This window comes from Cyprinus carpio, chromosome A25, assembly GCF_018340385.1.
Source record: "Cyprinus carpio isolate SPL01 chromosome A25, ASM1834038v1, whole genome shotgun sequence".
NCBI lineage: Eukaryota > Metazoa > Chordata > Actinopteri > Cypriniformes > Cyprinidae > Cyprinus > Cyprinus carpio.
In genome coordinates, this window is record NC_056596.1 from 4,470,372 (window position 1) to 4,486,516 (window position 16,145).

A 16,145-nucleotide genomic window follows, 5' to 3' on the forward strand; every position below is an offset into this window, starting at 1 on the left:
ATATACTATAAAAATTGATTGATTCAAATAAATATATTGATTTAATTTAAATTATTAATGGATGCCACCTTATTGGGACAAAAGCCTTAGACCTACTCGATACTTTATTTTTTCAACTTTTTGATTATTTCCCTAATTTTTATTAAACAAATAAATTATTTTCTGATGTGATATGAAATTTGAAAAGGGAGAAAAAAAAAGTTCGCCATAGGCAGATTCGAACCGCATCAAAAGTAATATGACACCCATCTACGCCTCTGAATCTAGAAAATATGATCCTCTTTTGAAATATTGATTAGGCCAAGCACACGTTGGTGGGTGAAAGCTAGTGTCTCTGCCAACAAGGTGACCTATTTGCACTTACTGTAAACAGACATTCTGATTTTTTTCCCAACAGTTAAACATTTGCCCACAGAACAAAACAGGGGATGCTGCAGCACCCTCAGCACCACCACCTCCCTCAGCTTGTTCAGGAAATTGCAGCAGGTTGGTGTGAGAGCATCTGCACGCACAGTGAGGACAAGACTTTTGGACAACAGCCTGGTGTCAAGAAGGGCAGCAAAGAAGCCACTTTCTCTCCAAAATAAACATCAAGGAAAGACTGAAATTCTGCAGGAAATACTTCTTATGAGTAAAAATAAGGAATTCCACAATAATTGTATATGATGGCTCTTTATTATGAGTATTAAGATGGAAGTTTAGGGTTGCCACAAGAAACCGGTCTTATCACAACCGGACAAAAATAGACTTAAAAAACACCACGACGAATCAAAAAAATATTAATAAAACATTATCCCCAATAATTCCAACAACCCTTATCACAACAACACCACAACAAAAAAACGAAAGTTAAAAAGCTGGCAGAACTACTTTTTCTCAAACTGCGACTGAGATTATGGCAACAAAGATCGACTTCGGTAAGCATTTATTCTTTAGTAAAAAAATGAATCGACTTTTTTAAAATAAAAACAAAATATTTTTTTTTTTCTCAGGGGCGTTAATTGTGTAGGGCAAAATACACATTATTAAATCAGTTGTAGATCTTTGTAAATACTAACCCACACACACACACACACACAACACACACACACACCACACAAAAGATGTGTGTGTTAGTATTTACATAGTTGAGTTACAGATGAGTTTGTTAATAGGCTAGGCCTCCATTATTCGTTTCTAAAATGGAACACTTCATGTGCACTTTCGGTTTTGCGGACTTCCAATGACCGCCGCGTGCGCGTGTCCGTTAAGGTCAATGAGACCGTAGTGCAGGGGTAGACAACGTCGGTCATGGAGTGCCGATGTCCTGCAGAGTTTAGCTCCACCCCTAAAAAAAAAAAAAAAAAACTCACTTCTCTGTAGCCTTAGTAATCCTGAAGACCTTGATTAGCTTGGTCAGATGTGTTTGATTAGGGTTAGAGCTAAACTCTGCAGGACAGCGGCACTCCAGGAGCACGTGCACACGCGTGACGTCATTCGGTAAGTGTGGGTGTGGCGGCTGTTTTGTTTTTTCGTTTCGTTTTTACAGAGATAAATGAAATAATAGGTTATAAATAGTTTTTCGTAAAGCCGTAGTTCACGGCAGGAATCGACAGTTTAGGCAATATAAGTATATTTGTTAAAGTGCACTGCTTGTTGGTGGAATAAGCTTAGATTAAAGTATATGTAAAAATATCTTATTTATTAGTTTTAAATTAAATTTTTATTTAAAAAATAGTTTAAAATTTTAGATTTCTTTAATTTATTTAAATATAAGTACATTTATTCCTATTGTGCAGGTTTATTTAGCCTACTACTATACGCAGTTCAATAATACGTGCAATAAATCTCTAACCATTAGGCCAAGATTTCCTCCCTGATATAGCACCAGCATGAGTTTTCCATGTGTCTCTGACCATGCAAAACTGACATAAGGATGGGGGAATATGATTTAAGCAACACTTGGCAGAAACCATACCCTCCTTGTTTTTGGTCGGCTGGGGTGCATCTGGGATTTAAAAGAATATATGAATTTTAGGATATGTGTCACTGGCAGGCATTAGTGGACATAGGAATGTATATAACAGTTCAAAGGAGAGGTCAAGATTTTTGTAGTAAATAATAATTATATTTTTGTTTATTCCGCTGTCCCTTACCGCTTTCAGCAAACTTATCATCTGATTTTTTTTATGGAACCTGTTCAAGTTTTAGTGAATGCATGTAGTTAAATTTCCAATATTTAAGACATATAATAATAAAAACTGTGTGCAGTTCAGCTTCACTTAGTTGTTTCTGTAATCTTATCTTTTGTGTGTACCATTCAAATAACTCTAAAATAATAAGTACAAACAATTAAATATTAACCTGTACAGCCCATTTTTTTGATTGACAGCTAAATCCATTCCATGAACGAATATTATAAACAATGTTAATTAAAGGTGCCAGAAACTGCATTGAATCAATATTTTAAATGGTGCTTGATGTCCCAGGCAGTGGTGTGTGTGAAGTTTTTATCTCAAAATACACCACAGATAATGTTTATAGGGCTAAATCAGAAGATTGGTCACTTAGAAGAGTATTGAAGAACAGGCTAAAATCGAATCGAGTTTCTTAGCAGAATCACCTTACCTTCAAAGGGGTATTATGATGCTGTACAATGAACCCATTTTTTGTGGCTTGTGTTATTATTTACCCACTGTTTATTCTTTAAGGTAATCAAAACACATTATGTTTAAACTCCATAAAAGGGTAGTGCAATTTGCCCAGCCTTCACAGTAAAAATGAGCTGCGGCTCTAGCTTCCGATTGTTTACTGCTGTATTTCACATGATCATGGAGTGACTAGTCCTAAATGTTGACCCATAGATTTACGAAGAGTGGTTTCCCTCAAGTGTGCACCCAGAGCACCGCCATCGCCGTCTATTGCGTTCCCTCGATGCCGGTGCACCAGACCCTTCACTCGACCCGTGCAATTGCGTGAGCACCATCGACTAATGGGTTCAATGAAAACTGCTCGAAACTGGTTAACTTTAGCACGCCACCTAGATCGAACGCGAATGGTTAACGTTACACGTTTTACTCAATTGACCTGTCACGATCAAGTAGGATTGTACGCCGTCATTCCTGTTATACAGTGACTTTAGCATGTATTGACGGGGCGGCTCCGTATTATTTAATCAGTGATGAGCTATAAATTCACATACTTATACAGCAGTACTGGTTGTTAAGCGTGCACAAAGTTGGTCATATTATGCACTACAAAGATCATTATTTTGGTTTATTAGGCTGTATCATTGGTGTGTTATGCAGTACTGTTTCCCTTGAAACACCATTATTTTCCTCAAGCAGTAGATTATGTTGCCAGCCTTGTGAGAATCAGGTCTTTGTACAACTTCTGTATTAGACTGTACTAGTAAAAAACATGAGAGGGTATCCGTGAGGCCACCCATAGGGTCCGGTGAAGAGCTGGTTTTGACGCTCACAGGGGGGCAGAGTGTGCCGTCAAACCATCTTTGAAGCACCTAAGCCATGTGCGACTCTTCCAGGATAATCGTAAAAAATGGGCAAAAAGGCCAGGACATGGTTTCTCTAAGCCACGCACCACCTATAGCATCTCCATTGTTTCAGCAGCGGCAATCCACCTGTCACTCAAGTGGCCACGCCTTTATTATGGCAGAACTTTAAGGCTTGTATAATTTATTATTTGAGTTCTAAAAAATTCACCCCCCTACAAAGTTGTCATGAAGGGCAAAATTAGCTATCTAGACTAAAATAATTTTTTTTTTTTTTCCAGGCTTTGAAATGGGTGGGTTTGTTCTGCTTGGACTAACCCTTTTGCAGTTCAGCGCATGGGGACGTCAGATATGGGATGCAGGAACTTTTAGTCACTAATTGCAAGCGGCTTAACACAAATTGAGAGAGTTATAGTCATTCTTCTGGCTTCTGTAGAAGTGGGGCGGTTCCGGATGATTTTCATACGGTGGCATCATATTGAAAAACAAGCGCCGTCAAGAAGCTATAGGACCAGTATCCAGTGTTAGGATTGGCCGAATCGCATATTTAGACTCTTGTGATTCAACTGTGTCCCTCTCTTGACAAGCTTTGGTGTAGATCTCTGGAATTCTCCATAAATTATATCTGGGCACCATTATAAAAATGATATAAAACGTGGACAAATTTTGTTGGAAAGGCCAAACAAAGGTTGCTACTTTCTCTATTAAACAGTGTCATGAAGCTGGTAGCTCTGGGTAAAAAAAACCCACACGTACTAGAGAACAGCTCGTGGAAGTGGGTGTTGTAATACACTTCACTAACTACCGTGAACTCACAACGGCAGTTGATGTGTCACATTTTTCTTGTACTGTCTATGAATTATTTACACATGGTTCTATGCAAGCATTAAGTGAAAAAAAATTACAGTGTGGTCACTGATTCCCACTATGGGAGACCAGATCTTGCTGATGCACGAATGGCCCACAAATTGTTCTCCAGCAGTGACAGCAATGTAAATAGTTTTGGTGTGGACGTTATTTTCAGATGTCGCTCAGAGCTGATGGTTATGGCCCCATCTGGGCAGTGGCGTCAAATACCTGGCCTGATCTTATAAGGCTTGACAGGCGTGGAATGGAGCTTGTATGTCCATTATTGGAGTTCACAAGCCACTGACAGTGATGATATTTTAAGACTGATTCCATGTAGATGCATCTGCTCTGGTCTCACACACAAAGCACCAGTTTCACTGTGTGCACAAACCTCTGATAACGAAACAGTGTGCGTCTGAAGTGGGTTGTGATTGGCCGATTCCTCACCCAGCGATTCAGTACAGAAATGTTACAGCCCATGGGCAGATTGAGATACACATCTACCCAGCAAGCAAAATGAAGAAGTTTGACCACCGATAGTTGCCTCATGGTTGTTTATGGAGTTCCCTTACTCATAATGTTTTCATTGGTGCACCAGCAGCTACAGCAAGTAAACAGTAATGGCGGATCGCTGTGTCACACTCAGAGCTGTGTAGATGCAAATAGCGCATAGATGTGTCACACAAATAGCTGTGAATATCACCAAATATCACATAATAGTACCAAAACGTAACCAAATGTGTGGGACTTCACGACCGCATATGTAGGTATAGTACTGAGAAACCTGGGGAACTGCTCTTACGTTGTGGAGAGACCTCCTGGGGTTATGATTGAGTCTTTGGGATATTAAAACAATGCTCAGTGAGTGGATTGTTCAATTACTAGGCTGGTGGTTTTCAACACACTGCGGCCCACAGCAACTGTGTTCAGAAAAACCTTATAAAAGTGATTTTTGGCTTTCTATGGCACCTATAAATAGCATAGATTTATCATAGCATTCTTGTTATTATTAAGTGCACAGGAACACGATGATTAGTGTGCTTTATTCTATATTTGTTGCAGGTGAAACTCAACATCTCTCAGAGCTGAGGATTGTGTTAATGGGTAACAGAAACATTTGGAAGAGTTTATCAAAAAACACTATTCTGGGTAGAGAGTTTTTTTCCATAGCATTTTTACAATATTTTACAGTTAAAATTACACTCATTTAAATTAGCCTTGGATGGGTTTAAATATCTGGGGATATTTATCACCGGTTCATTTAAAGGAACTTGTTTTTTAAGAAACTTCACACCACTTTTGGAAACAATGAACGCAGATAGTGCTAGGTGGAGTTCCCTTTCCCTTTCTCACTGCTAGGTCATGCAAACCTTATTAACATGGTATTCTGCCAAAGTTTTGTATCTTTTCCAGCATCTTACCAGTCTAACAATTAATAAATCCTTTTCTCTTATTAGGATCAGCATTGAATGGATTCCTTTGGAATAACCAAACCAGCTCGCATCATGACGTCCGTTCTTCAGCTTCCAACATCTGAGGGGGTTGAGCACTGCCAAATTTTCGATACTACTATTGGGATGTAACATCCTAAATACATATTGGGTTGGCCTTTAAAGTTACTGCTATCGGCCCGAATCTGCACCTGGGTGCCTGTTAGAGATATATTTTTCTGTTTATTTACTTCTAAATATCGCCTTCCCAGCTTTCCCCCTGTGTACATAAAAACTCGAGTAATCACAATAGTTTATTAATACCATTAAGATTTGGCATCAATTCAGAAAATAATTTGGTCTACATAGAGCATCGATTCATAAGCCAATTTTCAAATAATCACTTATTTTCCCCATCTCTTTCAGATGATATTTGGGCAGCTAAGGGTCTCTCTACTCTAAACGACCTGTATGAAAACGAAGTCCGACGAGTCTTCTCCTCTTTCTCTTCCTTATCAGCTAAATTTAACATTCCTAATAGTCATCTTTTTCGTTTTTTTCAAGTGAGGCACTTTATTCAAAAGCTATTTCCCCATTTTCCCAATCGTCCCTCGAATCAGAAATTGATTCAATTCTCACCTTCCAAACTCTGGTCAAGGATGATGATTTCGACCATTTACGGTAAAAAATAATCTCCTTAAAACCTTCTCCCGATTGAGTCTCTTAAGCTAACCTGGAAGCTGATTTTGGGCATTGACATTTCCACATGACCCCCCCCAGTGGAACAACATTCTCAGTTTAGTTCACTCCTCATCTATTTGTGCTAGACATGCCCTAACACAAAGTAAAGTGCTTCACAGAGTTCATTTCACTAATGCCAGACTGGCTAAATGCAGACCCTAACAGAAGTGACGCCTGTAAAAGTTGCAGACTGTCCCCAGCCGATCATCTTCACATGTTCTGGTCATGCCCGGTGCTATCAGATTATTGGTCTGACATTTTCAGAACTCTCTCACAGGCCCTCAATTACACTATTGTCCCTAATTCCTTGACTGTCCTGTTCGGGGCCTTCCCCAATCTCATGTATACACCGCTACAGCGCACTGCGTCATTGCCTTTACTACTTTGCTGGCCAGGCGTGCCATCCTCCTTAAATGGAAGAATGCTTCTCCTCCATCACATGACGACTGGATAAGAGAGGTATTAGAAATGCATCCACCTTGAAAAAATTAGGACATTCTCTTAAAGGTTCGCTGAGATTATTTCATAAAAACCTGGAGCCTGTACTGACTACTATTGAAGGCCTTATCGGGATGTTCAAGACCTCCTGATTAGTCTTCTGTGGGGAGGGGGGAGACTTTTCTTTTTCTTCTTTTGTTTACTGTTTTATTACTGTTTATTTTTTTATTTTTATTATTATTATTATTATTTTTTTTTTTTTTATATATAATTTAATCTACTTGTGTGCGTTACGGGTGGCCTTAGGGGTGGGGTGGGGGGGGTTGTTGGGTAGGGGTCTATATATATAATATATATTATATATATATTATATATATATATATATATATATATCGATATATATATAATATATATATACCTATATATATAATTTTTTTTTTCTTTGCATTGAATAAATAGTAGTTTGATATTATTTATACTTAGGGAAAAAGTGGCAGATAGAATTTGCACCTCAAAGTACAGTTTGTATTACAATCTAAAAGTTTATTTATTCAAATCATAAATGAATGCTGTCTCATTGGGATCTTTTGTGTCCCTATTCCTAAAGTCCACCCTTAACTTTAACCACATTGAACCTGCTGATCAGCAAAGATGTCCTTGAAGGTTAAGGAAGGAAGCCATGATTTTCAGCATAGTAGCAATACGAGCTGCACAGTCGATGTGTGAGTCATCCAATCAACGTTGGGACACCACAACCAATTTCCGTAATATGTCTATTAAATACCTGTTAAACCACATTCTCACTGCCAGTGACTTGTTGCTGCGTGTCACTCGTCTCTCTGCTGGAGTTGGTTATAGCTGCAACTCAGAGATCTCTAAGGATAGGTTTGTCTTATAAAGAATATAAAGGAAATCATATAGTTCATAAGCCTTCTTGTTATCATTGTAACATATAAAAGAAAGCATTCTCATGAAAAGACATTTCTTTTCTAAACATTACACCCATTTAAACACTTCAGTAACCCACCCCCCCCCCCCCCAAACTCATTTCATGTACATCATTTAAAATGAAAAGCTAAATGCTTAGCATCATATCAGGGTCCAGATCACCCTGACGGATTTGTGATAATGACTGCACATGATTACTTACTTCATATTACTTATTAAAGGGGTCATTGATGCTTTTTTAAAGATCATTATTTTGTGTATTTGATGTAACAGAATATGTTGACATGCTTTAATGTTCAAAAAACACATTATTTTTTCAAGTGCTGTACATTATTGTAGGTCCTCTATGCCCCACTTCTCTCAAACTTGTAGTTTCTTACAAAGTCCCTCCTTCGACAAGCGCAGTCTGCTCTGATTGGCCAATTGACCCAGTGCATTGTGATTGGCTGATCACCGCAAGCACTCATTGGAAATGTAACGCCCCTTTCCAAAATCGCGAGCATCATCTTTCAAAATATATGTAAAAACAGTTAATAATATCCTTAGTTTTACCATCAGTTCAAGAGGAACAGAGTCGTGTGACAGACACAGTGAATGGAGCTCTTATATGTTTTCACATCACAAAACACACACACAGAAAACAACAGACTACACCACTTTGACACCATCTCTCTCTCTCTCTCTCTCTATCTCACACACACACGCACACACACACACAGTTTGCGCAAAACTCCACTTTTGAACATTCAATAGCAAATACTTGAACTAATAACAGAACATACTTACAGTAGCTGATTCAGAAGCACCAGATTGTCTTAGCAAAGTCAGAATGACCTCCTCTCATAGGTTCACAAAATAGTCATCCATAACTGCTTTAACACTAACTGCGGTTACTGAAACCATGCCTTCTTTCTTTGAGTGAATCAAAAGGCCAAATAAAGTGCTGTGCTTTCTCCTAGATACACAGCATGACTGCTTTAACACTAACTGCGGTTACTGAAACCATGCCTTCTTTCTTTGAGTGAACATTTGAGCGGCATTACGCAAATATTTCCACATAGTGACATAGATATGTGGGGGCGTGTTTGAATGAGCCGTTTTAGGGGGTGTGGCAGAGTCTTAACTTTGATAAAGAATATCTCTTTTGATTTGAGACTTTAGTCTTTGCAACGTTACAGATCTTCTTTATTCACCAAGAGCTTGTAACACTCAAAAGAGAAAGGAAAAATTGAAATATGAAGCCTTCAAATGTATATAGAGCAGATATTTACAGATATTCAATATAATATCATGTTGATTAAATGTGTTTGTTCCTTATTTGTTGCAGGTGATGCTCAACATCTCTCAGAGCTGAGGATTGTGTTAATGGGTTATAGAGATGCTGGTAAGAGTTCAGCAGGAAACAGCATCCTGGGCAGAGAGGAGTTTGACTTGAAGACATCTGCTCAGTGTGTGAGGAGACATGGAGAAGTAGCAGACAGACACATCACTGTCATTGAAGCTCCAGGATGGTGGAGGAATTACACTGTAGAGGACAGTCCTGAGTTACTGAAACAGGAGATTGTGCTCAGTGTGTCTCTGTGTCCTCCAGGACCACACGCTGTACTACTGATCATAACGTGTGGACACTAGATTTAAAGAGACTGAGAGAGAAGTACTGCAGGGGCATCTGGATCTTCTCGGTGAGAGAGTCTGGAGTCACACTATAGTGCTGTTCACTTGTGGAGACTCTCTGTCAGACACATCTATAGAGCAGCACATTGAGAGTGAAGGACAGAATCTACAGTGGTTGGTGGAGAAATGTGGGAACAGATATCATGTTCTCAACAATCAGAACAGGAGTGACCACACTCAAATCAAGGAGCTGCTGGAGAAGATTGAGGAGACAGTGGCACAAAACAACGACTGCCATTTTGAAATAGACAGAAAGATTTTACTAGAGATGAAAGAAAGAAGAAGAGCTGAGGAAGAGAGAGCAAGAGAACCAATGAAGAGGATGAAAAAACAAAAAGACAACATCAGATCACAGATGAGTGAGTATAAAATGTATTTTTATGAAACTAGAGACACAACAACAGCACAGAAATCTAAGTAAGGTCATATGGACTGTATGTACAATAACTGCCTACATATTTATATAGAAATTATTTTAATAGAAATACATATTTCCTGTCTACATATCCAATAGAAAACTGTAGTAGTAGCAAAGATTTTCTGTCATGTTTCTAATCACTGTCAATTATGATATAGTTTATTATGTACTGTATATGTACACTGTAAAAAAAATCCCCTTGTTTTAAAAGAATAATTTGTAAAAAAAAAAAAAAAGACACTGCTAGTAAAATATGTTTTCTTATAATTTCCCTTTAAATCAGTAAATTCAACAATGCACACTGCTAGTAAAATATGTTTTCTTATTTGAACATATACTGACAGCCACCATAATAATGCAGGAGATAAAACAGAAAGGCACATGAAGAATAATGAAGGTCATCATAAGAAGCTTTTCCACAAGCTGAAGTATATACTAGTATACAGACTGTGCACAGAGTCATTCATGCAAAACAAAACAGCATCACAGTAGCTCACATGACAATTAAATAATGCAATAAACATTAAACAACAGAAGAACATAAAACCCAAATGTGCAGAACTGATAACAAAAACTATTAAAACATGATTATTTAAACAAAATATCTAAAATTTGAAATGTAATGAAGGGAATTCTGGGAATGTCAGTTTACAGTTTTTGGCTGTCAATTATACGTTCATTTGTTCTGTTTTTACTTCCAAAATCTGTACAATCGACAGCATTTTACTGTAAAATTACATGAAATGTGTGGTTAGATCTTTTACAGTTTTTCCTTGTATATAGAAAGGGAACTTACTGTTAACTTAAGTTTTTTTCCCCCTCTGTAGAATTTTTGCAATATTTTACAGTTAAAATTACACTCATTTCAGGCAGAGTATTTACATTAAATTCAGGTATGCCTGAACTCGCAGAATGGAGACCCCTAGTGTACATATTGTCTCCTTTCAAATAAATCTCAATAACTTAAAAAAATGATACAAAAAATAAAAAAATCGTTTCCCCTGTTTACTGGCACCTAGTGAGATCGAAATAAACTTTCTTCAGGGAGATGGACCAAACAAATCTTAAATAACAGACTTTCAAATGAAAACTTAAAATAAAAAATAAATAGATTTTTTATTTCTTTATCATAAAATTATGAAAAAATACAATAAAAAATATGAATTATTCCACACGTGTGTTAAAACTTAGGGTATTTTCTGTAAAATTAGACAATTTTTTATCAATTTACTCCAGTGTATGTGAGTTAGGGCACTGTTTTAAATTCAGGTATGCCAAAAAAAACACATAAAAATACAAAACATTACAAAAAACTAAACACATCAAAGCATTTTTTTGAACCCCCACCACACTGTTTAACAAACTCCAAAAAAAAAATAAATAAAAAAAAACAGCAGCCTCCTACACTTATGCTTAATGCTTAAAGGGTTAGTTCACCCAAATATTAAAATTATGTCATTAATGACTCACCCTCATGACGTTCCAAACCCGTAAGACCTCCGTTCATCTTCGGAACACAGTTTAAGATATTTTAGATTCAGTCCGAGAGCTTTCTGTCCCTCCATTGACAATGTATGTACGGTATACTGTCCACGTCCAGAAAGGTAATAAAAACATCTTCAAAGTAGTCCATGTGACATCAGAGGGTCAGTTAGAATTTGTTGAAGCATCGAAAATACATTTTGGTCCAAAAATAACAAAAATTACGACTTTATTCAGGATTGTCTTCTCTTCCGGGTCTGTTGTGAACGCGACTCCTGTGACTGTTGACGTACGACGCTGCTGACGTGTTTTCTGGTGCGCCCAATAACAAAGAAAACATGTCAGCAGCGTCGTACGTCAGCAGCGTCACTGCAGTGTTGTGAACGCACTCACAACAGACCCGGAAGAGAAGAAAATGCTGAATAAAGTTGTAATTTTTGTTATTTTTGGACCAAAATGTATTTTTGATGCTTCAACAAATTCTAACGGACCTTCTGATGTCACATGGACTACTTTGAAGATGTTTTTATTACCTTTCTGGACGTGGACAGTATACCGTACATACATTTTCAATGGAGGGACAGAAAGCTCTCGGACTAAATCTAAAATATCTTAAACTGTGTTCCGAAGATGAACGGAGGTCTTACGGGTTTGGAACGTCATGAGGATGAGTAATTAATGACATAATTTTAATATTTGGGTGAACTAACCCTTTAAATCTACACTTATTTTATGTACATCATTTATAATTAAAACCTAAATTCTCAGCATCATATCAGGGTCCAGATCACCCTGACGGGTTTGTGATAATGACTGTACATGATTACTTACTTCATTTATTACTTAGGGATTTTGTGAAAGCTATATAGAGCAGATATTTACTGATACTCAGTACAATATCATGTTGATTAAATGTGTTTGTTCCTTATTTGTTGCAGGTGATGCTCGACATCTCTCAGAGCTGAGGATTGTGTTAATGGGGTATAAACTTGGTGGTAAGAGTTCAGTAGGAAACAGCATCCTGGGCAGAGAGGAGTTTGAGTTGAAGACATCTGCTCAGTGTGTGAGGAGACATGGAGAAGTAGCAGACAGACACATCACTGTCATTGAAGCTCCAGGATGGTGGAGGAATGAACCTGTAGAGGAGAGCTCTGAGTTACTGAAACAGGAGATTGTGCTCAGTGTGTCTCTGTGTCCTCCAGGACCACACGCTGTACTACTGATCATACGTGTGGACACTAGATTTCAAGAGACTGAGAGAAAAGCAGTGCAGGAGCATCTGGATCTTCTCGGTGAGAGAGTCTGGAGTCACACTATAGTGCTGTTCACTCGTGGAGACTCTCTGTCAGACACATCTATAGAGCAGTACATTGAGAGTGAAGGACAGAATCTACAGCGGCTGCTGGACAAATGTGGGAACAGATATCATGTTCTCAACAATCAGAACAGGAGCGACCACACTCAGATCAAGCAGCTGCTGGAGAAGATTGAGGAGACAGTGGCACAAAACAACCGCTGCCATTTTGAAATAGACAGAAAGATTTTACAGAAGATGAAAGAAAGAAGAAGAGCAGAGGAAGAGAGAGCAAAAGAACGAATGAAGAGGATGAAAAAACAAAAAGACAACATCAGATCACAGATGAGTGAGTATAAAATTTATTTTTATGAAACTAGAGACACAGCAACAGCACAGACGTATAAGTAAAGTCATATGGACTGTATGTACAATAACTGCCTACATAATTATATAGAAATTATTTTAATAGAAATACACATTTCTTGTCTACATATCCAACAGAAAACTGTAGTAGTAGCAAATATTTTCTGTCATGTTTCTAATCACTGTCAATTATGATATAGTTTATTATGTACTGTATATGTACACTGTAAAAAAATCCCCTTGTTTTAAAAGAATAATTTTGTTAAAAAATTATAAATACATTAAAATTAATTTCCCTTTAAATCAGTAAATTCAACAATGCACACTGCTAGTAAAATATGTATGTTTTCTTATTTGAACATATACTGACAGCCACCATAATAATGCAGGAGATAAAACAGAAAGGCACATGAAGCATAATGAAGGTCATCATAAGAATCTTTTCCACAAGCTGAAGTATATACTAGTATACAGACTGTACACAGAGTCATTCATGCAAAACAAAACAGCATCATAGTAGCTCACATGACAATTTAATAATGCAATAAACTTTAAACAACAGAAGAACATAAAACCCAAATGTGCAGAACTGATAACAAAAACTATTAAAAACATGATTATTTAAACAAAATATCTAAAATTGTGAAATGTAATGAAGGGAATTCTGGGAATGTCAGTTTACAGTTTTTGGCTGTCAATTATACGTTCATTTGTTCTGTTTTTTACTTTCCAAAATCTGTACAATCGACAGAATTTTACTGTAAAATTACATGAAATGTCTGGTTAGATCTTTTACAGTTTTTCCTTGTGTATATAGAAAGGGAACTTACTGTTAACTTAAGTTTTTTCCCCTCTGTAGAATTTTTGCAATATTTTAGGCAGAGTATTTTCATTAAATTCAGGTATGCCTGAACTCGCAGAATGGAGACCCCTAGTGTACATAATGTATCCTTTCAAATAAATCTCAATAACTTAAAAAAAAGATACAAAAAATAATAATAATAATCGTTTCCCCTGTTTACTGGCACCTAGTGAGATCGAAATAAACTTTCTTCAGGGAGATGGACCAAACAAATCTTAAATAACAGAGCAGCCTCCTACACTTATGCTTAATGCTTAAAATCTGCACTTATTTCATGTACATCAGTTCACACTGTTTAACAGACTCCAGCAGCCAACAGCAGCCTCCTACACTTATGCTTAATGCTTAAAATCTGCACTTATTTCATGTACATCATTTATAATAAAAACCTAAATGCTCAGCATCATATCAGGGTCCAGATCACCCAGGTTTGTGATAATGACTGCACATGATTACTTACTTCATTTATTGCTTAGGGTTTTTGTGAAAGCTATATAGAGCAGATATTTACTGATACTCAGTACAGTATCATGTTGATTAAATGTGTTTGTTCCGTATTTGTTGCAGGTGATGCTCAACATCTCTCAGAGCTGAGGGATTGTGTTAATGGGGTATAGAAGAGCTGGTAAGAGTTCAGCAGGAAACAGCATCCTGGGCAGAGAGGAGTTTGACTTGAAGACATCTGCTCAGTGTGTGAGGAGACATGGAGAAGTAGCAGACAGACACATCACTGTCATTGAAGCTCCAGGATGGATGATAAATTACACTGTAGAGAAGAGTCCTGAGTTACTGAAACAGGAGATTTTGCTCAGTGTGTCTCTGTGTCCTCCAGGACCACACGCTGTACTACTGATCATACGTGTGGACACTAGATTTAAAGAGACTGAGAGAGAAGCGGCAGTTACTGCAGGGGCATATGGATCTTCTCGGTGAGAGAGTCTGGAGTAACACTATAGTGCTGTTCACTTCGTGGAGACTCTCTGTCAGAACACATCTATAGAGCAGTACATTGAGAGTGAAGGGCAGAATCTACAGTGGTTGGTGGATAATGTGGAAACAGATATCATGTTCTCAACATCAGAACAGGAGCGACCACACTCAGATCAAGGAGCTGCTGGAGAAGATTGATGAGACAGTGGCACAAAACAACGGCTGTCATTTTGAAAATAGACACGAGAAAGATTTTACAGAAGATGAAAGAGAGAAGAAGAGCAGAGGAAGAGAGAGAAAAAAGAACGAATGAAGAGGATGAAAAAACAAAAAGACAACATCAGATCACAGATGAGTGAGTATAGAATTTATTTTTATGAAACTAGAGACACAACAACAGCACAGAAATCTAAGTAAAGTCATATGGACTGTATGTACAATAACTGCCTACATATTCATATAGAAATTATTTTAATAGAAATACATATTTTCTATTTACATATCCAATAGAAAACTGTAGTAGTAGCAAAGATTTTCTGTCATGTTTCTAATCACTGTCAATTATGATATAGTTTATTATGTACTGTATATGTACACTGTAAAAAAAATCCCCTTGTTTTAAAAGAATAATTCTGTAAAAAAAAGAAAAAAGACATTAAAAATGTTACATTAATTTTAAAAATGAATTCATTTTAATTTCCCTTTAAATCAGTAAGTTCAACAATGCACACTGCTAGTAAAATGTGTTTTCTAATTTGAACATATACTGACAGCCACCATAAGAATGCAGGAGATAAAACAGAAAGGCACTTGAAGAATAATGAAGGTCATCATAAGAATCTTTTCCACAAGCTGAAGTATATACTAGTATACAGAACACACACACATTCATTCAAAAAAAAAAAAAAACAAACATATCACATGACAAGATTCAGGTATCCCTTGAACTCTCAGAATGGGAGACCCTAGTGTACATATTGTCTCCCTTTCAAATAAAATTCAATAACTTAAAAAAAAAAAAAAAAAAGATACAAAAAAATCGTTTCCCCTGTTTTACTGGCACCTAGTGAGATCAGAATAAAACTTTCTTCAGGGAGATGGACCAAACAAATCTTAAATAACAGACTTTCAAATGAAAACTTAAAATAAAAAATAAATAGATTTTTTATTTCTTTATCATAAAATTATGAAAAAATACAATAAAAAATATGAATTATTCCACA

The 16,145-nt window shown here is 37.0% G+C and overlaps 1 protein-coding gene across 1 annotated transcript in view; it reads left to right on the forward strand.

Moving 5' to 3' along the window:
* The first annotated feature begins 895 nt into the window (after window positions 1-895).
* The window catches only part of LOC109099724, a 125,725-nt gene continuing 110,475 nt past the window's right edge, over window positions 896-16,145 (forward strand). Inside the window, 4 exon segments of the mRNA XM_042715899.1 lie at window positions 896-917; window positions 9,224-9,513; window positions 9,515-9,929; window positions 12,409-13,113. Coding sequence (XP_042571833.1) covers window positions 896-917; window positions 9,224-9,513; window positions 9,515-9,929; window positions 12,409-13,113 — 1,432 coding nt within the window.